Raw genomic sequence first — 25,896 nt, 5'->3', positions numbered from 1 at the left:
TGAGCCAATGTACACTACAACTCAATGTCAGACTCAGGACACATAATTATGATGCAAAACATTCCCTGTTGAGTCCTACACAGTATATTTGCTTGAAAACTGGAATCAAATCCCAGGAGATACCAAAGGCCCACTGTACTTCCAATTTGTTTTTATCTTTTTAAGAAATGGGTGAAATCCAGACTCCTAAGACCTGACCCAGGACAAGATGCATGATCAGGCCTCCCTCATCAAATTTAGAAACAGACATTAGAAGAATTGTTAATCAAAGACATGGAAGAAATGGACAAATTAACATTTTTATTAACAATAAATAGATTTTTAAAAAGTAGAAAAAGACTGGGCCTCATTTGAGAGATACTGGTCAGATTACTAAAGTGAAATCAATTTTCCTTAAGTCTATGTAAAAAGGAAAATTAACTATGAAATCAAACATAAGGAAGAATCGGCTTAATAATTGGGTTATAAAGCATCGTGTTATTAATGATTATTCAAAAATACAGAAAGTGGACTGAATTACTTTAATATGAGGGTAAGGTATAATAGGATAGCAACATATTTAAAATGATGAATGTTATGGAAGTTTTTGGACCTTGACAGGAGAGCTTTTATATCATGTATGCACTTAAACTGTTGTATTTCAATAATGGCTGTTGTTGTCTTAATTATGTTAAAAGATGAATAAAAATATTTTACCAAAGAAGAAAGAAACAGACATTATAGGCACTTTCTGGTCAGGCAAGATACCAACATTGGTTTTGTAATGTATTGAGGGGTTGTTGTTTTCAATGTGGAGGCCCACAGGAGACTGGGGGCTTGTCTACACAATTAAAATACCTCTCATAAATTAAAAGGGAATGTGATCCAGCTACATGGGATTTGAAGGAATTCAGACTCTTTGCTGTGGGGAAGGAACCTCCATAAACTCCACGGAAAGGGGATTAATGGTTTTTAAGCAGCGTGTCCATGAATATTTGTGAGTTTGCACATTATTGAATGTGTGGACACTCGTTTGCTTCATACGGATTTGTATATTCGGCAGAGTGAGGGTGAATAGGTGTGAATTTGTATAGGAAGGTGAAGGCAATTAAGCCAGGGTGACCAGATGTTCTAAGTACAAAGGAGGACAAGGCACCACAAAATGTAGGGCGTTGAAGAAAAATGTAAGACATGACCAAATAAAAAAAGCTAAAAACACTCATAAGACTATAAATTCATGCTTCTCCGTTGTGCTCCAAATGGAGGACATTTTGAAATTCTTAGGAGCCCTGATGGCGCAGTGGTTAAATGTCAGTACTGCAGCCAGTATTGCATTCACAAGGTTGCGAGTTCGATTCCACAGGGCTCCAGGGTTGACTAAGGAGCATATCACACAACTTTTATAATGCGACTTACCACTCCTGAATTGAAGCCTGATTTGGGCTCCATCCTGGTCCTATGGCACGGTTTTTGTCTCCCAATATGCCATCTGAGTCTTTTAAAGCGCCTTGGCTGCCATTTTTCAAAGCTGGAAAGCTTCAATTCGGAAGCGATAAGCTCTTCAGCCTTACTTCCTTTTGTAAACCAGATTGTAAACCACTTAGAGACTACGGTACTTAGTTCAATATGAAGCAGTATAGAAATGTAAATGCTATTGCTGTTCCAGGACAGAAGGTGAAAATGTAGGCCATGTTCTGGAAAAGGAAGATGCCTGGTCACCCTGAATTAAGCATTGATGCGAATGTCTGGAAAACCCACAGTAAATCACATAACACATGTGTAGACTTTATCACACAGGGGAAATGGGTGTGTGTGTGTGTGTGTGTGTGTGTTTGAACTGCAATTATCCTGTGAAAGAAATTGTGATTTAGATTTTCACATGATGTTGGGATTAAAGTGCCATTATCCTGGGAATAACTAGGCAATAAACAGCAACATATCATTTGTGGGGAAATCCTGTGAATGCTTTGTTGCTGTTTATTTGCCTGGTTATTCCTTGGTTATTCCCAGGATAATGACTTTTTAATCGCAATGTGTGTGAAAATCATAATTGCAAGATTTTCATGGGACAATCGCTGTTTAAACCCCCAATTTCCTCTGTGTGATAAAGTCCCAAGTGTATCCACACTGCAGAATTAAAGCACCTTAACACTGCCTTTAACTGCCATGACTCTGTACTATGGAATCCTGGGATCTGTAGTTTGACAAGGCACCGGAGCTCTCCAACAGAGACCAGGCTGAATACCTCACCAAACTACAAATCCCAGGATTCCCTGGGACAGAGTCATGGCAGTTAAAAGCGGTGTCAAAGCAATAGCAACAGCAGCTTCATTTATACAGTATGCTGCTTCCTACTGAACTAAGCGGTCTCTAAGCGGTTTGTGACTGAGCTCCTGGCCCCCAAGAAGCCCCAGGAGTTTGCAAACAGTGCTGACACTCACAGGTTTCCAAAGAGCACCAGGCTATAAATGCTCAGCTGCTGCTCTGGGGGCCGCAACAACAAACTGCCGCCCCCACTGTAATCCCACATCCTGGAGCCATGATGGCAGCTATAAAGCGGCGTGAAACCGGATTACTGCTGCAATGTGGATGCAGCTTGGGTCAAAGTGGCTTAGCTCTGCAGCCAAGGAAGTCCCCCAGTTGGGTCCTGCGCCTCCTTTGGGCTCCCATCAGAGGAAGGCCCCTACTCAGACCCACTCCCTCCCTCCTCGGCCTCTGCCCATGTGCAGAGGGCGCCAGGCTCACCTGTGCCTGCCGAGGCCTCTGGGCAAGACTTTGGGGCGGCGGTGCTGGCGCTTGGGCCGGAGCCGCCGGGCAAGGAAGCGTCCTGCCTCGGCCCCGGTTGCTACGCCAACGCCCCGCCCAAGGAGGGGCCAGGCAGGCGCTAGGCCTCGGCGCCATTGGCCTCCGCCTCTCCCCTCTCCTCTGTCTGGAGCGGAACTAGGGCCTTTGAGGGGCCCCGGGTTTCCAGAGGGAGCTTGGCTCCTTGGTGTCAGGAGCTGGGAGGGACACAATGGACCCTTAGTATTAGGGAGGAGGAGGGGGGAGGAAGACACAGGCACTGCAGCAGGAGTCTGAAATACATCTATTTTACAACTAATATTATTAATGTTGCTTTGTTTAGTATTATTATTATTATTATTAACAGTATTATTATTATTTAATACCATTATTGTTATTATTATTATTTAGTATATTTATTATTATTATTTAATACTATTATTATAATTTAGTACGTTTGTTATTATTAATATTATTTAATGCTATCATTACTATTATTTAATACTATTATTATTATGTAGCACATTTGTTATTATTATGATTATGATTATTATTTGTCTTTTCCCCTACAGGTGATTGGACTGGTTGAAATTATTGTAATGAGCCCATTTCTGGGGGAAAGGCATCATTAAAATGAAATAAATAATAAAATTATTGTTGTTGTTGTTGTTGTTGTTGTTACATTTATTTATATAGCACCGTAGGCTTTACATAGCGCTTTACAAAGGAGGAAAAACAATCCAAAATAAAAACAAAAGCCTGCCACAAACAAGATTATTAAATTAATAAAATATAGCTATAACAAGGTTAAAACAATACTATAAAATTACAAATTAATACAAATAATATGGACAAAATATTAATGCTATTATTATTATTATTTACTATTATTAGTAATAATAGGGAGGGACGAGCGTATATGAAACATTTTTCATGCATAACAAAGCAGTATAGTAATAGTAGTATATATCCATCAGTGGGGGGAGAGCCTTTGTTGTTTGTTTATATTTAATATATTACATTTATATTTATATAATATAATATTTGTTTTAGATATATGTATAAAATTCGTTTATGGTTGTGTTTAGATTTGATAAAAAAGCATTTGAAAGCTTTGGAAAGTGTTATTAAGAGTAATACTGTTTCTGAGACTGGTGGTTTTCCAATATGATTCATTATTATTTGATTTATTATTTAATATGTTTCAAGGGTTGATCAGGGCTTCAAATTATTTCTGAATTATGATGACTCTAAGGGTTTACAAAGTTTTCCTGGCAAATTTTATTCAGAGGTGATTTGCCATTGCTTTCCTCTGAGGCTGAGAGAGTGTGACTTGCTGAGCAGGATTCCAGCCCTGGTCTTCTGGAGTGCTAGTCCCACACTCATGCCACTACTCTATGCTGGGTCATTGAGGAGACTGGCCTCAAGGGGATCCCACCTATCTGAAAATCATCTCAAGTGATAAACAATGAAACTAAAATGAGAACATTAAAATAATTAATAGCCTCAATACTGCACAAGCAAGCACAACTCACTTTGCTAATGCAATAATGTCTAAAAATGTACTAACATGTAAAGCAGGCATAGTTCCTAACACCTATTTCTTTGTGTAACTACTGAAGACTCTTTGTTTTAGGATTGTCAGCCGATATCTGACTAGATTTCCTTTGTTGTTGTGCACCTTCAAACCATTTCCAATTTATGGTGACCCTGAGGCGGCCCTATCACAGGATTTTCTGGGGCTGAGAGTAGATGACTCGCCCAAAGTCATCCAGTGCGTTTCTATGGCCGAGTGAGGAATCAAACCCCAATCTCCAGAGCTGTAATTTCAGATAGTGACAATAATCCTGGAAGAATATGGGTTAAATCTTTGTTGTTCACATGCATTTTGAATACATTTGATTAAGGTTTTTGGTTTTTTTTGGCAGCGGGGGGGGGGGGGGGGGTTTTTAAAAAAAACCTCACTTAACCTGGGATAATTGATCATGGGTTTTTTCCCCAAGTTTTCTAAAAGATTTGCATTGTCAGCTGTGTGAATATCTGATGTTGATCCCAGAATAAACCAGGACAAACCTTTGCATGCCTTGAATGTGTTTCAAATAACATCCACATCTTTGACTCCATCTTTATTTGCAGTGCTGACACACATGAGCCACAAAACTTGCAGAGATGCAAACTCTGATTTTTAAAAAAGCATGAACAACAAAACTGGAATGCCTGAGTGAGATTGTTTGGATAGTCGCTAAATGTGTGAATAGGATCAGAGTCATATAGTCTAACACTCAAAACGCTACACCACGCTGTGTACCATTTGTCCATCTGTGCTCCCAAGTTTGTATACCACTGTAGTATTGTTTAGTGAAGAGATCCACATCAGCATCCCCCTTAAGACTATCTTCAAGTGTCAGCAACTTTATATTACAGGAGAATAACTTGGGTCTTTATCACTCTTTTTAGATACTTATGGTATGTAAAACAATTACTTTATGTAGATTCCTTATCAAGACTGATCATATTAAGCAGACATTTCCAGTCTCAGTACATTTGCTTCCATAGACAGTATAGCCTAGGTATATATTATAAGGAATTTTATAAGGCAGATGACACCTGTTGTACATTTTAATGGTAAGGGACATCAACGTACACAATACTCAAGCACCAATATATCTCACATTTCATTTGTTTAGGAAACTGGACATCACAAAGAGTATTTACATGCACTGGGGTATGAGGTGGCATTTCAGCATTTCTAGTAATTTGTGTTTATTCAGTATAGCTGTAATAATTGTTTCAGGGAGAATTTCTATCTCAGAAACAACATTTCAGGGTACTGTAAATCCAAAGGGTTCTCACTGATTCTGGAAATCATCATAAAGCAGAGAAGAAAGAATACTGTATTCCTCTTTGGCTCAGTCATCAGATTTAACTGGCCCCAAACTGCTGCAGTCTTACCATTTTTACAGCTGATCCAAATGTTTATTTCTTGCCCGATCACACTTTAGATATGTTGGCTCTCAAATAGGAATATTTCAAGAAGTCCTAAGTGTCCAATCTGGCTTTATGTCCAAGTTTCCTCCTATTCTTATATGGTTCTTTCTCTATTACTCATTATACCTGGTATGTTTGTTCTAAATGGCATACATTAATCTCACTGACTTGTTTCCTAGGTATTCCTTAGCAAAAGAGTGTCCCCCTTGTTTCAACCTCAGACAAGTAATCTTTTAAACTGATTTCTAAATGCCAAGCCCAGTGTGCATCATCATCATCATCACCGGCAAATCAGAATGGGTTTTCCATTTTCCACTCATGTTATAAGCTGCTAAGAATGTTTAAGTCAAAATGTTTAAATTATCTTGGAAGAACTCATGTTTTGCAAGTGGTATGTTTATTTTGGTTTTGAAGGGCTTTTTTTAATACACACAGACAAACAAGTATACATGCAGGTGCACACACAAGTTCACACACAGCACCTACTTGAAGATGGCATATGTTGATAATGTATTTCTTTGTTTCAGGTTAAGCAGCCTTTTATATCAGCTGACTTGATCACAAATGCCTATGAGAACTGTAAGAGCAACAATAGCATTAGATGGTAAGCTCTTACCAGGGAATCTCTTTGCTGCCACATTGCTATGCAGTGGTTCAAACTGTGTGCTTTATTGTTGTTGTGTGTCTTCATATTGTTTCTGATAGCAAGCCTATCATAGGGTTTTCTTGGCAGGATTTATTCAGAGGTGATTTGCTATTTCAGAGAGTATGACTCTCTTTTCCAAGGTCTTGTCCAAGTTCACCTGGTGGGTTTCCATGGCCCAAGGAGGATTTGAACCCTGTTCTACCAGAGTTGTATTTCAACACTCAGACCACCACACCTCACTGGCTTTCATCTTTTTCATTACCTGTTCCCATATTACAAGATCTGATGAGCCTTTTCCCCATGAAACAGACCTTGCTAGGTTCCACATCAGGAGGATGAGTCTTCTTGCAGTTAGAACATTTGTAAAGAGTGGGTTATAAATACAATAAATAAATATGCTTTCACTTAATGTAGGTTTTTCTAATTTTAGTTTTGTAGTTTCTTAGTGCTTACATCTTGTCTACATGGGTGATTTACTCCAAATTTCCATCCACTCACTGAATCCAAATTGGATTCACACTATCTTCACAGCTCTTACACCTGATTGGAGCTTCCTCTTGCTAACCCATATTTAAATCTCACCTTTTGCTATAGGTTTTTGGCTCTCTTTGCTGTGACAGCTTCACTCACAGTCCCTGCAAGATGCCCAGCGCTGCCACTGTTTCAGGTACAACTAATTGAGGCCAGAATCAGCCTCCCAGAGTTAATAACACTAAATGCTTCATTCTGGCCTCATCAGTGGCATCTGGTGAAGAACAGAGACCAGGTGGGAAGGCAGCTCCTGTTGTTCACCGAAAGAGCCAAAAACCCACAGCAAAAGATTAGGTAGGAGGGAATTAGGAGCATGTGAAGAGACAGGAGATCATCAGAAGCCTTTTTCTCCTGAGCTGGGAGGAAAATGGCAGAAACCTCTTAAAAATGGATGTTTTCACATGCCTCTGTGCCCAACTTGGAGGCATCATATACCCGGTCCGGACTTCTCCCAGACTTTGCAAAGAAAGTTCCGTTCTTTGCCCATTCCGGGAGAAGTCCGGATCGGATACGCAATGCCCCTGAACTGGACACAGAGGCGTGAGATAACATCTGTTTTTAAACAGTTTTAACCTTTGCCCAGCTCAGGGGAAAAAGGTGCACAATAATCTCCACAGTCTTAATTGAAGTCAAGGGTCAATTCCGGAATTCATTTTGAATGACATAGTCAACCATTTGTTGTGCTTGACCTTATACAAAACGTCTGCCTCATATCACTGTGTAACCACAGTCCATACCTGTGCATCTAGTTTTAGAAGGCAAAGCAATGCTTTGTGGGGTTACTTGGACTAACCTCCATCCCATCTTTCTTTTTAGACATTCACTTTTGTGTGTCTTCCAGCTCTGGTACTCCAGTCAACCTTGAAAACATACTAGAGATGTCTCCATGAAGAGCTTGGTACTGGCAGAGAGGCTCGCAAAAAGGATATTTTGCATAGTACCCAGTACCAACCTTCCCCTGCATTTGGGAACTATACAGAATGTGTTTTCAGAGTCAGTTTCAGTGGATGGGCTTATGGTAGAAATACAGCCTAAAAACCAAGGCAAACAAGCAAGAAGACAAACAAACAAAATGTTAAGTAGGGTCCCATGGATTTTCCCCTTTCACCAAATGAAACTAAAATGTTTTGCTAGTCTAGATGGAAGATGTGAGTGCTACCATTATGTGGAAAATCCGAAAAATGTCCATCAGCTGAATTTACCAAAAGGTGAGAGAACAGGGAAACCAGTAGAATTTTCTGGCTTGGTAAAAAAGTTTGGATTTTCTAGAATGTTTAAGTGAACAAATTATCTTGGCTTGAGAGGAAAAAGTGAACATGTAAACACACATAATTAGATTAATCAAAGTGGAACCAATATGGCATTTTAACATTATAAGGTCAGGAATGCTTTCAATTTAATTTTTCACCACCAGCACCCATTTAGTGTATTCACAGCAAATAGCATTTATGACAGATCAAATATCTGAAATGACAATGGGTAAGAAGTGTGGGAATGTTATATCAGGGCCACATCCCCCTTTCAAAAATAGACGACCTGAGCAGCAGCCCTCTTTGCTTGAAACGTGAAGATATGACATACTCTAAATACAATTAGCTAATATCAGTTGTAGAAAATAGAAAGAGAGAGAGGTAAGGACTATGAAAATTTCTATACTCAAGATAATCTGTATGGAGGTTTGAAATGTGAATGCATTACATATTTGATTTTTGTAAATCAATCTGAATTTATTTACCAGAAGGACACAGTAATTCTTTAAAATAAAACAATTAGAATAAGGATTGGTTTTTGCAGACTGATGTAGAAGAATATACCACTGAATCTAGTATTGCTTGCTTCAGAGTGCCCCTGATACACAGGAGCAGCATATATAGTAGTCTGGTTGTATTGTTATATAGGGATCCATATAGATGTTAATATAAATGTCATTATACTTGTGTCAGTTCCCTTGTGGGTGTGGACAGAGAGTCATATTCCATATCCACCTACTCAAGCATGAGCCTGCCTACAGCTTTATAGCAATTGTGCTTATTCTTCAGTAGAAGCTAGAGTATCTTCAGGTTTGAACTCACTTGTATTCTCTAGGGATGCATGCAGTGAACAAGACTTTAGTAGATTAGCTTTGGTCAGGTTGCATCACACTGCAACGATTTTGTTTTCCAACTGGAAATGAGTCCTGTGTGTTCACTCTCCTCTTTCCCAGTTCCAGAACAATGACCATCTGCCTTTTGACAGGTTTATCTTTGTTTTCATGAAACAGATGTTTCATGTGAGAACCTTGTTTAGCTCTCTTATCTGTGGGAACGTAGAGGATTGATCGATAACAATGAATAATGGAAGAGAGAGTTGATAATATCTGGAAAGTGAACTATAAAGGTGCCTGCAGCTTTGGTGAAATCACGCATCCTGTGGCAGAGAGTCACTGGAAGACCTGCTAGTACTCAGGAGCAAATGTAACAGCACAATGCAGAGAGCTAAGAAGTCCAAGAGCGAGAAAGTGAATGAAAAGCCCTGAGCGAATTTGCTGAAGAATATCCAAGAGCCCATTCAAGTGACTTTGAATTCTGTATCTGAGAGATATGAAAGAAACAAACAGCTACTGACCATGTGGACCATCCTAATGATTATCCTTGCATCTTCAGCACTAAGTGTAAGTAAAGGAAAAGGTTTATACTGTGTATTGTGACAAAGAAACAAGTAGTAAATGTACTGTCAGAGTAGATTACTCACTGAAATGGAGAGAGAAAGAAATACATGAGAAACATGTTGATAAGCTAATGATGTAATTCTATATATGTCTGCTTAGAAGTCCTACAGAGTTCAATATGATTTATTGTATCCCTAGGGAACTGTGCTTAATATTTTAATAAAAGACTTCACAAATTACATTGCTATGTGGAAAGAAGCTCTATTGAACACAGTACAACTTCCTGGTAAACATGCACAGGATTGTGTTAGGAAAATTGGAGTTTCACTCCCTGATTTTTGAACTGGATTGCTTAAAATCTGGGAATCTGTCATGGGAAGTATGTGCACAAACATAGGTAGTTTTGATATGCAAAGGGATTTTGTACCACCTTTGAGACTAACTGGGAGAAGTTTATAGCATAAGCTTTCATAGACTGAGTCTACTTCGTAAGCTTTTGTTACAGACAACATAACGGATTGGTGTCACATGGTGCATTAACTCGTGGTTTCACCCCTGCATTGTTCTCCTCTTGTACCACACAACACAAAATCCTTCGTCATATTTTTTGCACTAATGTTACTCTCAGTTACTTGTAATTCCCATGTATATAATGGTAATATTTGTGACATAAATAACTAGCACAATTAAATTTATACTTTTAAATTACAACATCATTAATACAACTTATGTGTGTTTACATATACATAGTTTTATGTGCTTAAAGTAAAATGTGATGTTAAATATATATATATTTTAAAAATATTTTTTCTCTATTCTCCTCCCACTGAGCCTCACCCCACTTACACCATCTATTCAGCATTTTAATGGGACTCAGGTGAATGCCAGAGCCCGTTTCTGCCAAAAGGCAGATGTTTGAGGAGCAGTGGTGTCAACCCCTCTTAAGATGTTACCTGGTAGGGTCTGCACTCCCCACATCCTCTGTAATGATGCCACTGGCTATAGACTCCTTTCTCTTAGTTAGTCTACAGGATGCTATAATATCCCTTCCATACCGATCCAGACTAATGCAGCTATATGACTTTGAATTATACCATCATAGGTAGCTATAGTTTAGGAGAGCATGAATCATCCCTAGAAACACTTTCTTTTCCAGAAGTTTCTACTGTGCTCATCTGCAAATAAATTGAGTAGACTACCAGGTTCAGTGTGGTCCTAATATGATTCATATGTGCCATAAGAACCAAAATATTTAAATATGGTGTCAGAGATGATCTCATCTGCCAATTTCTCAGGTCCATAAAATCCAGCATTTATGAGGGCTGTTTGCTCTATCATAAAGCATATTGAGACAGATGCCAGTCAGAAATAAATATTTGCTTATGATTAATATATTTATCATTGGTTATAACAGATAGGCTCATTTCACTGTCAAATAGAGAGCTGTATTGATATCTTTTCTAAACTTTATTTATGGCTTGCTTCCATGATACATATTATTACTGATTATTATTAATTTGAACCAAAAATGACTATATCTTAGAGAAAAACCGAACATGCAAAAGAGCTTTAAACATTTAGTCAGTGTAGTGTAGTGATCTGTATGTTGGACATGACCCTTCAGAGCTGGTTTCCAATTCACACGTGGCCATAGAAACCCACTGGGTAGCCTTGAGCAAGTCACATTCTTAGCCTCAGATGAAGGCAAAGGCAACCCCCCTCTGAACAAATCTTGCCAAGAAAACATTTGAATGGAGTCACCATAAATCAGAAATGACTTGAAGGGAAACAATGACAATACTTTGCAAATAAAATTAAATTTAAAAAGCCCCACTATTCCATTTCTAGTGTTAAGAAGAGATGAAGAATTCAAAGTAACAAGTCCCTGTTTGATTTCTAATCAGTCTCTTATATTATTTTAACCTATTAATCAGTTAAGCAAAATAAGGCAGGAAAATAGTTATTATTTTCACCATTCAATTACTTTTAGTTTTCATTCACACTGAAACCTCTTGTTATGGTAATGTCTGATATAAGTTACCTCTATAATTATTTTTGACTTTTTGATCTAACAGTTCCACCTGTTTGTCTTATCCATGCTATGAAAAAGAACTTATGATGTGACATTGAGATTCTAAGACAAGAATGTTCTTTCCGATCCTGTCCACAGTTCCCTCTTTCTTTAAAATGGTGTTGCTTGAAATTTTCAGTGGGGAAATGAGCATAGAGTGAGCATGGCTTAGCCACTTGATTATATGTAATAAGTGAACAATTAGTCTCATCTTCTCTTGTGTTGTGTGTTCCTCCTGAGGCAAGCAGAGAATCAGAGAATCACAGAGTTGGAAGGGACCACAAAGGCCATGTAGTACTGCTAGGCAGGAATACATAATTGCAACACTCCTGAAAGATGCTCATCCAAACTCTGCTTTAAGATCACCAAAGAAGAAATGTCCACCACCACCTAAGGTTGTCTATTCCACTGTTAAACAGCACCTACCATTAGAAAGTTCTTCCTAATGTCTTGGTGGAATCTTGTTTCATCCATCTATGATTCTGACAATAAATGATTCAGTATGCTTCATATACTGTACATTGTCTTGGTGACCCTTGCAATATCCTGGTAAAATGGACTAGTATCACTCACATATAGATAAGGAGAAGGAGTTCCATGATAGTGGCTGGTTGCTTACAAGAACTGATGCCAGAGGCAAGATTAGAAGCTGGCATATGTTGAGAACTTGAGCTATGTCTCTTGACACTATACTTGTCCTCTTTGCTAGCAGACATCTAGAGGTGGGGAACCATGGTCCTTCCAAGGGTTTTGACCTCAGGTTCTAGGCTGCTTGACTAAAGGCAAGGGATATTATGGTTAAAAACATTTGTATACTTCCCCTGAGTTTTGGCCTGGAGTGGGAAACCTGTGTTGGACTACACCTTCCTAGGTAATCCCTGACCATTGGCCATGATGTTTGGGGCTCATGGGAATTGGAGTCCAAAACACTTGGCGGTCCACATGTTTCCTCCCACTGCCTTTAAGTGTTCGAGCTCAGCTGAGTAAGGAACCCACCCACTGGAAAATGACTTTTATATTATAGTTTTGTTAGGATAGTAAAAACTGCCTTTTGCAAGACTTATGTTCCTTCTAGACCAGTGCTGTCAATTCTGTCTGATAGTGGCTCTCTAGGGTTTCAAACTGAGGTTTTTCATCCCAGTCTTGTCTCTTTACAAGGCTTCCTGTCCAGCAGTGCCAGTCCCATGGGAATATTTTGCTCCTCTTTAGTCCAGCAGAGCTGGTTTGTTGTTGTTGTTAACTGCCCTCAAGTCGGCCCCAACTCATGACACTCCTATGGATGAGAAATCTCCAAGCCCCCCTGTCCTCTGCTGCTCTGCTTACGTCTTGCAGATTCATGCTTGTTACTTCCTTAATTGAATCTAGCCATCTGATGTTCAGTCTTCCTCTCTTTCTACTGCCCTCAACCTTTCTGAGCATTATTATCTTTCTGACTGAGTCATGCCTTCTTATTATGTCACCAAAGTATGGGAGAGAAATGGTTTGATCTGTTCCAGGACCCTTTTGCATTTCCACAGTATCCTCAACACTCTACACCACATCTCAAATGAGTTCCTTCCCCCCCCCCTTACCTGCTTTTTTCACTGTCCAGCTGTCACATCCCTGTATGGTGATGAGGAATACTATGGCTTGGACAATTGACTTAGGTGCTCAGCTGTTTGTCTTTGTTCTTTAGGATCTTTTCTAATTGTACAAATATATTTTGGTGTTGATGGTGGTACCTGCTCTGTCTCAACAGCTGCTAACTGCTTCCAGTAGAACAGAGTTTCATGCTCTTGCCTTTTTCAGACATCTTGCTTGACCTATGTTTATGAACATCACCTAGTATTTAGAATATCTTAAATAACATCTGGAAACATTATGGCCTGTTTACATTTTCTGATATGTTTACATCTAGCAAGGTGAGGTGAGCACTCTCCCTCTTTTCTTCTTGAGATGTTGTTTGGAAATAAAGCAGAACTAGTGGACTTGTTGTAAGTCATGGTTTGGCTTGAGCAGCTCTGGTTTCTCTTCCCATGTTGGGAAGAATGTGATGTCGGCCTTCCTAAAGATACACAGGTGCTTGTGAGGGGACTAAGAAGGCAAGCTCTCTAGGATTTCTTTACCACAGATAGTTCTCCATACTTATATTCCTATGGCTGTAGACAGATGTGAAGTCTTTCTTGCACTTCCTAACATCCAGAAGTAGATCCACACTATGTAATTATAATGCTTTGATACTACTTTAACTGCCGTGTCTTTGTGCCATGGAATCCTAGGACTTGTGGTTCTGTGAAACAATTAGAATGATAAGCTACAAGAGCTCTTCAGTGCTGTAGATTATTATTATTATTATTATTATTATTATTATTATTATGATCCCATCTCTTCCGTTTTGAGGATTGAGGCTGGTAACAGCAAGGTTTATATAATATACAAAAATAAAAACAACAAGCCCCACAAGCCCCCAGCCCAACCCTCCCTCCCAAGTATAAAATTAAACAATAAAACATGGTTAAAAATACGTAACAATATGACAAAATTAATAAACAAACCACAAATAAGAAAAATAATAAAAGGAGGGGGATTCAGTTGGTTCTGGACATTATCAATGGGGGAAGGCCTGCTGGAAGAAAAAGTTTTTGTCACCTTTTTAAAAGCCTTGACCGAGGATAATTGGCGAATCTCTTCCGGCAGGTCCTTCCAAGTTTTGGAGCGGTGACAGAGAAGGACCTCCAGGAGGTCACTGCCAGTCTGGTCTTTCGATTGTAAGAGGTTTTTCCGGAGGATCGGAGTGTACGGGAAGGATTGTATGGGAGGAGGCAATCCTTCAAGTAGAAGACCCAGGCCATGTAGGGCTTTATAGGTGATAACCACACACCTTGTACTGTGCCCAGAAGCTAATAGGCAGCCATGTAATGATTTTAAAATAGGTGTAAATGGTTGAACTTGGATTTTCCGGCAACCAGTCTGGCTGCCATGTTTTGTATCAATTAGAGCTTCCGGACGTGGCACAAAGGTTGTCCCATGTACAGCGCATTGCAGTATTCAAGACGAGAGGTTACTAGAGCATGTATGACCATTTTTAGGTCCCGCTGCTCCAGGTATTATTATTATTATTTAACCTTTATTTATGAAGCGCTGTAAATTTACACAGTGCTGTACATGCAATCTTTTTAGTTAGACGGGTCCCTGCCCTCAGGCTTACAATCTAAAAGACATGACACAGAAGGATAAGGGAGTGGTGACGGGAAAGGTAAAGGTCCAGCAGTTCCTCTCAACCTCGAGGCCTGGACCAAGGCAGATGGACTGGAGGGAGGGCTTGGCTTAAAATCATTATCCAGGAAAATACATGCTCACAAGTAGGATAATACATATACAGTACATAGCATACAAGGAAATGGATCGATAAACAGCCAACAACAGAACATCAGATAGTAGCGACAATTATTGCGATGCCTGGGAAGGCTTCTCTGAATAGGTGGTTTTCAACTCCGTTTTGAAGCTGGTTAAAGAAGTGTGGCTCTTGCTTGTGGAGGAAGAAGGTTCCAGAGTGAGGGGCAGCAAGTGAGCAGGGTAGGGCGCAACTGGCGTATCAGCCAAAGCTGATAACAGGCACTCCTGGCTGTGCGCATCAATCTGAGAAGACAGTTGAAGCGATGAATCCAGGAGCACCCCCAAGCTGTGGATGCAGTCTTTCAGGGGAAGTGTGACCCCATCTAGAACTGGCGAACATATCTCCATACCTGGATTGGGGTTACCTATCATGAGTACTTCCGTTTTATTTGGATTCAGCTTAAGTCTATTTTCCCTCATCCATCCCTATCGACTTCGGCAGTCATTCAGGGGGAGATGCCCTCTTGGTCCCTGAAACAGTCCGAGACATAGAGAAATAAATTTGGGTGTCATCAGCGTACTGATAACACCTGCCCCATGTCTGCGGATGATCTCACCAGCGGCTTCATGTAAATGTTAAACGCATGGGGACAGAATGGTGCCCTGAGGGACGCCAGATGTCAGCTCTCTCATAGAGGAGCAGCTGTCCCCAGCACCACCATCTGCAATCTGCCCGAGAGGTAGGAACGTAGCCCCTGCAAAGCAGAGCCAGCGATTCCAACTCTCTCAGGCATTCCGAAGGATACCATGGTCTATGGTATCAAAGGCCGCGCTGAGATGTCCAAGAGCACCAACAGGGCCACACTTCCCTGTCAATGCACAGATGGAGATCATTGACAAGGCAACCAGGGCGTCGTCTCCACTCTGTATCCCACCTGAAGCCAGTTTGAATGGATCAAGTAATCTGTGTCATGCAAGACTGCTGCCCTCTCTATCACCTTACCCAAAAAGGGAAGAAGAGATACTGGCTGATAATTGTTTTTGTCCAGGGGATCAAGGGAAAGTTTCTTTGAATGGGTTTCACCACTGCTATTTCAAACTTGATGGAAAACAAGGAAGTATAATTTAGAATGCTTAATATGCCACTAAACTGTACAGTGGGCTTTGGTATCTGCTGGGTTTGGTTCCAAGATCCCTGTGGTACCAAATCCACAGATGCCTAAATCCATGAAAATACAGTGGCATAGTAAAATGGTGTCCCTTACATAAAATGGCAAAGTCAAGGTTTGCTTTTTGGAATTTGCATACATATATAGCATGCCTGCGCCATATGCAGGCATGCTATATGTGGCGTTAACCTTACACGGCAGGTTAAGCTGCCGGAAAATGAATGGTGCACGTGTCCATGGTGTGTGTGTTGCGCCAAATGCGGGAACGCTCCCCCATTGAAACTAATAGGGTTTGCGCTTACACGTTTTTCTTGGCAAGATTTGTTCAGAGGGGGTTTGCTTTTGTCTTCCTCTGTAGCGGAGAGAGTGTGACTCACCTAAGGTGACTCAGTAGGTTTCTATGGCCAAGCACAAACCTTGCCAAGAAAACCTCACAAAAGCTCTACCTTAAGGTTGCCCTAATTCAGAAACAACTTGAGGTTTTCGTGGCAAGTTCCTCCAGAGGGTTATTTGCCTTCTCTGAGGCTGAGAGAGTGTGACTTGCTTTCAGTGGAAGGCCCTGGCAAACCTCTCTCTGAACCGAGCTTGGAATGAAAACCCCATGAAAGCTTCTCCCTAAGTCAGAAACAACTTGGGGTTTTCTTGGCAAGTTTCTTCACAGGGTTGTTTTTTTGGGGGGGGGGGGGGGAAAGGGTCATCTTCTGAGGTTGAGAGAGAGTGACTTGCCTTGAAAGGAAGTCCATGGCACACTTTCCTCTGAACCAACCTTGCCATGAAAGCCCCATTATATGGGTCTCCAGAAGTGGGAAAGGACCTTGAAGGCCCCCAATAAGACCACCACCCAGCCTGGCTTCTGGTTGCCCACTGAGACCTGAGGAAAACAGGGGTTTCCTCAGAAGGGGACTGAGGACTTTGTACCCTGTATGGTATTTTGTAGAAAGGCCCAAAAGTTCAGTTTTGTTCTCATCAGACCAGAGAACCTTTTCCCACATCTTTTCTTTGTCTCCCACATGCCCTCTTACAAACTCCAAAGGGGCTTTGGCATGGGTTTATTTCATCAGTGGGTTTCTTAGTTCCTGCTACTCTTCTATAAAGCCCAGCTGTGTGGAGCATCTGTGTAATAGTTATCCCATGGATGGTTTTCTTCTTGGCAAGTTTCTTCAGAGGAGGTTTGCCATTGCCTTCCTTTGAGGCTGAGAACATGTGACTTGCCCAAGGTCACCACGCTGGTTTCATGGTGAGCTGGGAACTGAACCCTGGTCTCCAGAGTCATACTTCAACATTCAAACCATTATCTCTCTAAAATAATCAGTGCTTAATATTTTTCTTTCTAAATGTGAGATGTTTTGAAACTGACAACTATTTGCATGTCTCCTCCATATTAACCAGATGCTGCTCAGGAAATTTTTATGCAACTGTTGTATTTTGTAGGTAGCTTTCAACTAATAAAAGCGCACTTACTTTCTAAATTAGCAGACCAGAGCCTTTATTTCATCATGTGAAATCAAGAAAATCATGAGGATGGAAGAAGAGCTGTGCACTTTAGCCCTCTCCGAAGAAGAAGCAAACAGGACTGTGGACAATGAATTGTTGGGCAGTTCAGGTAAAACACTGGATTGATGGAAAAAATATGCTCTCACTTTCTTATAGGAAGATAAGATATTTTGGTTTGTCATAAGCATAAAGCTCTGATCCCATTTGTTCAGTGTTTATAAGCATTTGTTTAGGTCAATGAAATCTGACTGTTTGCATTGTGGAGGACTGCTTATTTGAAAATAGTAGAGAGTGGAAGATCATCAGTGGCTTACCTTGGCTCTCCCAACAGCAACACCATTAGCAGTGGCACTTGGTGGCTTCCATGCCAGTGGGGCAGTAAATCTGCTCCAGATTTCTCCAAAAAATTCAAAGGAACTCCCCAAGTGGCTAAGCCTATTTTGGATACAAGTTTCAGCACCATATATAGCTCTTTTGAAGACGCTGCATCTACACTGCAAAATTAATGCAGTTTGGCACGGCTTTAAGTGCTATGGCTCAGTGCTATGGAATTCTGGGATTTGCAGTTTTGTAAGATATTTGGCTTTCTCTGTCAGAGAGCTCTGGTGCCATATCAAACTACAAATTCCAGGATTACATACAATGGAGCCATGACAGTTAAACAGTGTCAAAATGCATTAATTCTTCAGTGTGGCAGTAGCCTAAAACTTGTAGTGGATTCTCCATACAGCTGACATCGAAGCTGACATGGAGTATTACTGGTAGATCTTATGGGGAGCCTAACTGAGAGAATAACAAGTGGAAGTGGGAGGATGCAGAAGGAAAAGGCTGGTGCTGTTTCCTGTGGCACTGGCTGTCACAGACATGCTGGTTGCTTCAGCTCTAGTGTTCTTTAGATTTGATTAAAATAGATTCTACTATTCTGAGATTTAGCTTTTTCCTCTGGATGCAATTAAAACGTTAGTTCCACCCAGCCTTTATAATGTTATAATGCATGCCCCATAAACAAGATCTTTGTTTAAGCCTTTACTGCAAAGATCACTTGCAACATTAAAACTTTCCTCCTTCCAAATTTATTGATTTCTGTTCAGTACAGTTGTGCTATACGTGATGAATTGTGCTTCACTTGCCCCCTCTGAGCAGTCTGTTTCAGTTTGTAAGAGGGGCGTAATTCATATCTTTTATTTTTTAACCAAATAGAAGGAAAGGAAAGAAAGAAAGAAAGAATGAATGAATGAATGAATGAATGGAAAGGAGAAAATTGAAATGTTGAAGTGCCTTTGGCCCTTTCCAGATGTTGGACTGCAAGTTTCACAATCCTTTCCTACTGACTGTGTAATTTAGGCCTAATGTGAATTGTAGGCCAAAAACATCTGGAGGGTCACAGCTGCCAATTTCTTCCCTGCCATATGGGAAACAGAAGCTGACTAATTAAGGGGCCACTAACCAGCCATTCATCACTAATTCTGCAGGTGGACTAATCATAAAGCAGTAAAAACGTGTGAAACTTGGACAGAAGACATTCTGAAGCCCTTACAAGCCTCAATTGCCGGCCTATACCTGACAGGCTGGTGCTGCAGTTTGGTGTATGTAGAGGGCACACAAAAACATACACAAACACATAGAGCAATCTCAGTTGAAGTTTTGAAAGCACAGAAAATATTGGAAAGTAATTATTTGGCAGTGACACCCCAGAGTCTTTATAAAAAGTGAAGGAAGAAAGGGATGCTGATTCCAAAGAAGAGGGTTCATGTGGAAATAGCAATTACGTCTCCTGTCACCTTAGTTGCACTAAACCTCTGACACCCCCACATCCTGAGGGAAGGTAATTGCATCAGGTTGAAAGTTCCCCAGATGACTAGCACCCATTTCTGCTGAGAGAGGCTGTATGTGCAAGTTTGTGTAGCAGGAAAGGAGAAACAATATGCTCTTCAAAAATAAATGGTGGGAACAATCTGTTTTCCAAGGTCTCCAAGTCCTTTTTCTTCACAATCACTTAACCTGCTAAACTGCTGAAACCTTCCACAGATAGCTGCTAGTGGAGAAACCCCATTCTGGTGTCTTTCCAAAGATGTGTCTGTTCTGGAACTGTGCACTGTTTTCAACCTTATTATGAATCTTCTTGCTTTTGTGCTTCTTCAATAATATTTGAAAAAAGGAGGCACATGCATTCCCATCCCCCACCCCTGGGAACACTGTGGGAGCAGAATAATGTATCTGAGACCTAGAATGATTTATGTCCCCTTTTATGGTATCTATAGATGACCAGGTGAGCAATTGTGGGCTTGCATGTTGTGAGGGGCTGGGCGGGCAGGGAGAGGGGGAAGGGGTTGCCTTCTGAGAGAGAGCGCTGAGAACAATGCCCGATTGAAGATTAAGGTTAATTTACTTCTTCCTGGTTTTGATTAATGACGTTTTATTGGTATCAGTAAATAAAACAGTGGCTTTTCCTTCCCTATTAATCAGAGTGAAGTCCAGATTATATCCATCCAATGGGCAGCCATTGGATCTGTGGGAAGTTTGGACATGAATGGCCCTGTGTCTTTCCTCCCTGTCTCCCACTTTGCTTAATGTTGTTGCTGTCAGGGGCACACTGTTACAAATGCCAATTCTGAGTGAGTGGATGTCCAATCCATAGGATGCAATAGAAAACAACTGTACAAAGTTGCCTTTCTTGTGTTTTTCCCAGCCCACTCACCAGAATTTCTTCAACAAAGGTTTCTGGAGATGCAATAGGATTAGTTACTGGGGAGACTGGTATACTGCCACTTCCAGTGCTATGTAGACTGTACAAGATGCAGACCTCTAAGTGATTTAGTTCAAAGCATGTACATTATAAGCTACTGGGCGAATAAAAGGAGACCTTTCTACTTTCCCACCATTAATTAAAAAACCCCACACCATTGTTAATATTGTACATGTCTAAAAGTGTTCACTTTTTAAAACCACCCTTTGTTATGAAAATGAAGGGGTTACAGAGAACCCACAGATTTTTCCAGAACACATTCCTGATCATATGTATCTGCCATAATAATCATTTATAGAAAATATGGAAAGGGCAAGAACTAGAAATATACTTAAAATAAATAGAAAAGTAGATAAAGGCTATTAGGATTGCCTCATCACCATGTACAGATGTGAGAGCTGGACAGTAAAGAAAGCCAATAGAAAGAAAATCAACTCATTTGAGATGTGGTGCTGGAGAAGACTGCTGAGGATATTATGGACAGCCAAGAAGACAAACAAATGGATTCTAGAATAGATTAAGCCCAAACTGTCCCTGGAAGCCAGGTTGACTAAACTTGACGTTGTACTTTGGCCATAATGTGAGAAGGCATGAGTTACTGGAAAAGACAATGATGCTAGGTAGAGGGCAGTAGAAAGAGAAGGAAACTACATATCAAATGGTTGGATTCAATCAGAGAGGCCACAAGCATGAAACTGCAGGACCTGAGCAAAGCAGTGGAGGACAGGCGATCTTGGAGATGTTCTGGCAGGAGTGAATCCAATTTTTCCTAAGATGTGGCTTGTACAGTTCTGCAAAGTGCTTTTAAAGTTTACCCCACCCTTTCTACTGACTGATTCTAAGTCCAATTGGAACAACAGGTCTGCTCCAGCTTTAGATGTGGTGGCTGGGTGGGTAGGTGGGTGGGAGTGTTTGTGTGCCTTGACATTGCCTGTTGACTTAATGGGAACCTTGTCTCCAAAGTGATTGGCTATGTATCTGGTGGGGGATGATGGGAAGTGAAGTCTCAATTTATTTGGAGGGCAGCTAGTTGAGGAAGTAAAGATGGATCTCCTTAGGTTTCTTCAGGTTAAAGCCATCAACTTCCAACTGTATTTATTGTTGTTGCTTTTTCATCTTAGGCAGGTGCCTTGGAATGTGGGATAATATAACATGCTGGCTGTCTTCTTCGGTTGGCCAGACTGTTAGCGTGCCTTGCCCCCAAGCCTTCCAAATCATAACTGGACAATCAGGTAAAACTAAAAAATAGTGTGTAGTGTGTTCCAGGGACACCCTGAAAGGCCAAGGTACACTGTATTTACTTGTACAATGTTGAAAAACTAAAACAGGGATGGAGAATATCTGGCACTCCAGATGCTATAGGGCTGTAGCTTCCATCATCCCTCACCTTAGCAGTGCTTACTGGAGCCATTTTACAGGACAAACTCACAAGCACAGACTCTAAGAAGAATTCTAGGAACTGGGTCCAGAAAGAGTGATGTGTTTTCCTTGTTGAATGAAGCAAAGGACATTCGGATGGCCAATTCTACTGTACAGTAGTCCTAAATTCCTACTTTTGTGACCAACTCTGAAAAATACTGCAAAACTGATCATCTGCTTTCTGCTCTGCTTCTTTGCTCTTCAATTGATGTTGCAGTAAGAAAAAATAGAAAGTCAGTCCAGGAATCAAAAGCCCTGCTATATCTCTCTGCCTGGAGAAACAGCTTGACTTTATGAGATGTTCAGTAACCACAATATAAAAGGGACACAGCATTTCTGAATTTAAAGAAAACAATGGTTGTTAGTCGTGATGGCAATGTGGTACCTCCAGGTTGAGATGCCATTGTTGGGGAGCAACAGTGGGAGAAGGCAAGTGATTTCATTGTAAAAGGTATAGCATTTCAGAGCCACCTAAATGGTCATTGTACTGAGCACAATGGTAGAGATCAGAGCCTCCTGGCTACTGGTCATGCTGATTGGGTGATTCTGCCAGTTATAATCCAAATAACAACAACAACATAAAAATGAACAGTAACAAATTAAATGTATGCAGTTTGGAAGGCTGTGTGTGCTCCATATTTTATTCCACTGTGCTTCTGAAATAGCAACTTTAAGGTCTGATTCCCACAAAATCCTTGGTCCTTCCTCTCTTCCATGTGTTTCTTCAATTATGTTATCTTTTAAATTACATACCAGACCTTTAACAATTGAAGGAGAAATGCATGTGAATTCAAACCTAGTCAATGTCTCTAGGGCACACAAATGTCTCTCTGTATAATTAATAAAGGATTGAATTGGTACTTTTGCAACCATCCCACTTAAATGTCAGAAAGCTTTATTTAAATTTGCTTTAATGATGAGGGTTTATACATTAAAAAGAGGTCTTTAATCAAATATAATCCTTTATTTTTCCATTGTCTATATTGTTTGCATTTTTCTCCATGTTTAAAGTTAGTGTGTAATAGGAAAGGACACACTGATGACATAGCAAGGGGAGTGGGATAGAAATAAATATAAAAAATAAATAATATTGAACCAATCTTTTAAAATGACAGATTAAGTCAGTTTCAAAGACTTTATAGAATTCACTTGGGAAACCATCCCTTCCAGAAGCCAAGGCAGCCCACACTGTCTACAGAACTCTTTTCTAGCACCACATTACAATAGGCTGATTTTTCCCCTGTCATATTTCTTCACTGTTCATCTTTCACATCCATACATAGAAACTGGTAATACTGTAGCATGGATGATCCTGATCTTGGTGTTCAATTATCTATCTTTACACTTGAGGATGTGCTATAATTTTTTCACACCTGCCTTTTAAAGTCTTAGGGCTGAAACAGATGGCCCTGAAGCGGCAGCTTCATGCCATCCCTTTGAATGCCGGATCAAGGCTGTGGCAACCTCATGCTGCGCCCCTGATCCGGATTTTTGCCAGCTTTTCTGCACGATTGTGGCTTTTTGGTGCTGTGCTGCTAGAGCGCTGCCACGCTGCCTGCCGTATGGTTGGGCAGGCAGCATGACACAGCTTGGAGGTGGCATTGGGCCGTGCATTATCTAAACACCATGCCTCATGCTGCCCTGATGCCGGTGTATTGTGCTTCACCCCTTAGTCTTCTGGTGTTTTGACTATAGTCTCCATTTTGATTAATAACTGAGCTAAGGTATATGAATTTTAAAGGATTTCATTGTCTTTGTTATCAACTTTACAATTATATAACTCTTTTGTGGTCTTTGGTTTTTTAAAAAAATAAGTTTTAATAAACAAATGTTCCCAGTAATTTGTTTTCATTTTGTTTATAGTCCATTGCATAATATAATAGCTATAGCATTAATATGACTGAATACTTGCAGTATCCTACAAGAAATTTCAATAACTTTGGAATGCCTTTAGTAATTTTCTGACAATAATTAATCATATGCATTTTTCCCTGTGACTGAAATACAGGGTTTATATATCGTAACTGCACCAGGGAAGGCTGGTCAGAAAAATATCCAAGACCATATATTGCCTGTGGCTTAAATGCAGATGAAATCAATGCCCCCATAATTGAGTGGGAACCTAAGGTGAGTTGAGATTATCAAAACAGACATAATATTCTTTATGTGTGAGTTAAAAGTGGCTTGAAACACAGGTCCAAAACACACTGCAGGAATAATCCAATTTAAGACAGCTTTAACTGCCCTGGCTCAGTGCTAGGGAATTCTGGGAAGTTTTGTGAGACATTTAGCCTTCTCTGTCACAGAGCTTTGGTACTACAATAACCTACAATTCCGAGGGTTCCCTAGCACTAAGACAGGGCAGTTAAAATGGTCTCAAACTGGATTATTTCTGCTGTGTGTTTTGGAACACATTCACCACATTTTGAGGCATTTAGTTGGTTTTAGACTAGGCTCTAGTACTAGAAGCCTCCCCAGGCCTCTTCAGAGATGAAGGGTACATCTACACTGTAGAAATAATACAGTTTGATAGTACCTTAGGTGCCATAGCTCCATCCTATGCTGTCCTGGGATTTATAGTTTTACAAAATCTTTAACATTCTCTGCCAAAGAGTGCTGGTGCCTCACAAAACTGCTAATTCCAGGATTTTGTAGGATGGAGCTATGGCAGTGGTTTCAGACTGCTTGTTTCTACAGTGTAGATGCACCTATGATCTCCATTAAGATGTTTCGTCATTGAGTCCTGTAAATCTGATGGTCTCTGGGAGAGTTTCCTGTAGGTTTGAGCACTGCTAGGTATGCTCCATCATCAAAGATTTTTCCTTTTTTCTTTCTTTTTTCCTTCAAACATCTGAGTTCAATGAAAAATGCCATTCCATGACTGCAGAGTAAATGGGGAATGGGTAAATCCATGCCCATGTTAGAATCCCTCATGTTAGTGCTGCTAACTTTTTCATCATCATCACATAAGTTAAATACTTTCCAGCAGAACTTTTCCATGTGTTTGAATGCCTTTTATAAGATGGAACAGAAAGAAGGTGGATTGAAACGTTTGAAAGCCTGGAATTTGCAAAGTAGTTGGTAATAAAATCACTTGTGCCTACGCAGGAATGGTTGTAACAGGAGGTGTTCTAGTAGTTATTTGAGTTCCATGGAGTTCAGATGCATGCTTACTTTTCAGTCATGTGACTGTAGGATGTGGACATGATTCCTGGGAGGATGAGATTTGCCTTGCTTGCTCTGGGCTCTTGTCCATTGTAGAATATTTAATCTGCCAAGGCAGGGCTGAGAGGTTGAGCCAAAGAGGTAATTCACCCTGTCTCAGATCTTTCCTTTTGGGGCAGCGCTTGCTTGGTAACCAATCGACTCAGATTTTCTTGGATGAAAGTGATTGTGTAGATCCTCTTAATAGGGCTGACATTGATTTAATCATCCTGAGGAATAACTTCCACTTGAGAGATAGGGAGAGGGTTCCTCTGTTTATTCTTCTGACTTTTTTGGTATCATTGGTATCTGTCTTCATATTTTTTATGCCACTTTTAACTCACACAGTCTGTGTCTGTCCATCATCATCATATGTGTGTTTATCCTTCCCTGATTTAGTTGGGAACAACTAATTGTGCATGAGCACAGCAGTACAGAGCAATGCAAGGAATTCTGTTGAAACAGTAACATCTAGTGCCAAAAAATAGCATTACACCTATCAGATAGTATTTTACTATAGATAACACCTTTGAAGTTTAGGAATAGGCGTCCAAATCTCATCTGTTCTATATGGCTAGCATTATATTTACTTGGATCTGGTCCTCTGTGGCCAGGGTTATCAAGGCAGCACAGTTTGTATCCTGATTGTTTCCTCTTATGTGAATATTGTGCATGTACGCAATGGCAAACCAATTTATATCATTTCAAAAAGGAAGCTTTGTTTCAGAAAAAGAAAAAGCACAAGCCTTATGGTACTCTTAATAGACTAATGTATTTAATTTACTGTGAGCTGTCATAGACTGAAATCCATTTCATCAGATGCATGGAGTATAATACATGACTATGGGTAAGTCCAGAGTGAAAATGGATGTAGACAATAACAGTTATATTAACACTGGTCCTGAT

General features: G+C 40.3%; 2 protein-coding genes across 7 annotated transcripts in view; one reads left to right on the top strand and one right to left on the bottom strand.

The window, feature by feature from the left end:
• Positions 1 to 2,926, bottom strand: part of CFAP221 (cilia and flagella associated protein 221) — a 49,916-nt gene extending 46,990 nt beyond the window's left edge. For 3 of the 6 annotated variants that reach the window (XM_042446594.1, XM_042446593.1, XM_042446598.1), the window contains exon 1: positions 2,725 to 2,926. The gene's annotated coding sequence lies outside the window, so the exon portion shown is untranslated. Of the gene's footprint in view, positions 1 to 1,395; positions 1,531 to 2,420; positions 2,619 to 2,724 lie in introns of those variants that run through there. The other 3 variants (XM_042446596.1, XM_042446595.1, XM_042446597.1) reach the window with 2 other exon arrangements.
• A 6,604-nt stretch (positions 2,927 to 9,530) lies between these two features.
• The window catches only part of SCTR (secretin receptor), a 37,984-nt gene continuing 21,618 nt past the window's right edge, over positions 9,531 to 25,896 (top strand). The window contains 4 exon segments of the mRNA XM_042458584.1: positions 9,531 to 9,575; positions 17,601 to 17,730; positions 21,489 to 21,599; positions 23,795 to 23,913. Of these exon segments, the coding sequence (XP_042314518.1) occupies positions 9,531 to 9,575; positions 17,601 to 17,730; positions 21,489 to 21,599; positions 23,795 to 23,913 (405 nt within the window).

This window comes from Sceloporus undulatus, chromosome 1 (genome assembly GCF_019175285.1).
Source record: "Sceloporus undulatus isolate JIND9_A2432 ecotype Alabama chromosome 1, SceUnd_v1.1, whole genome shotgun sequence".
NCBI lineage: Eukaryota > Metazoa > Chordata > Lepidosauria > Squamata > Phrynosomatidae > Sceloporus > Sceloporus undulatus.
The sequence above is the reverse complement of the archived record's forward strand: the minus strand, read 5'-3'. Positions and strand labels throughout refer to the sequence as shown.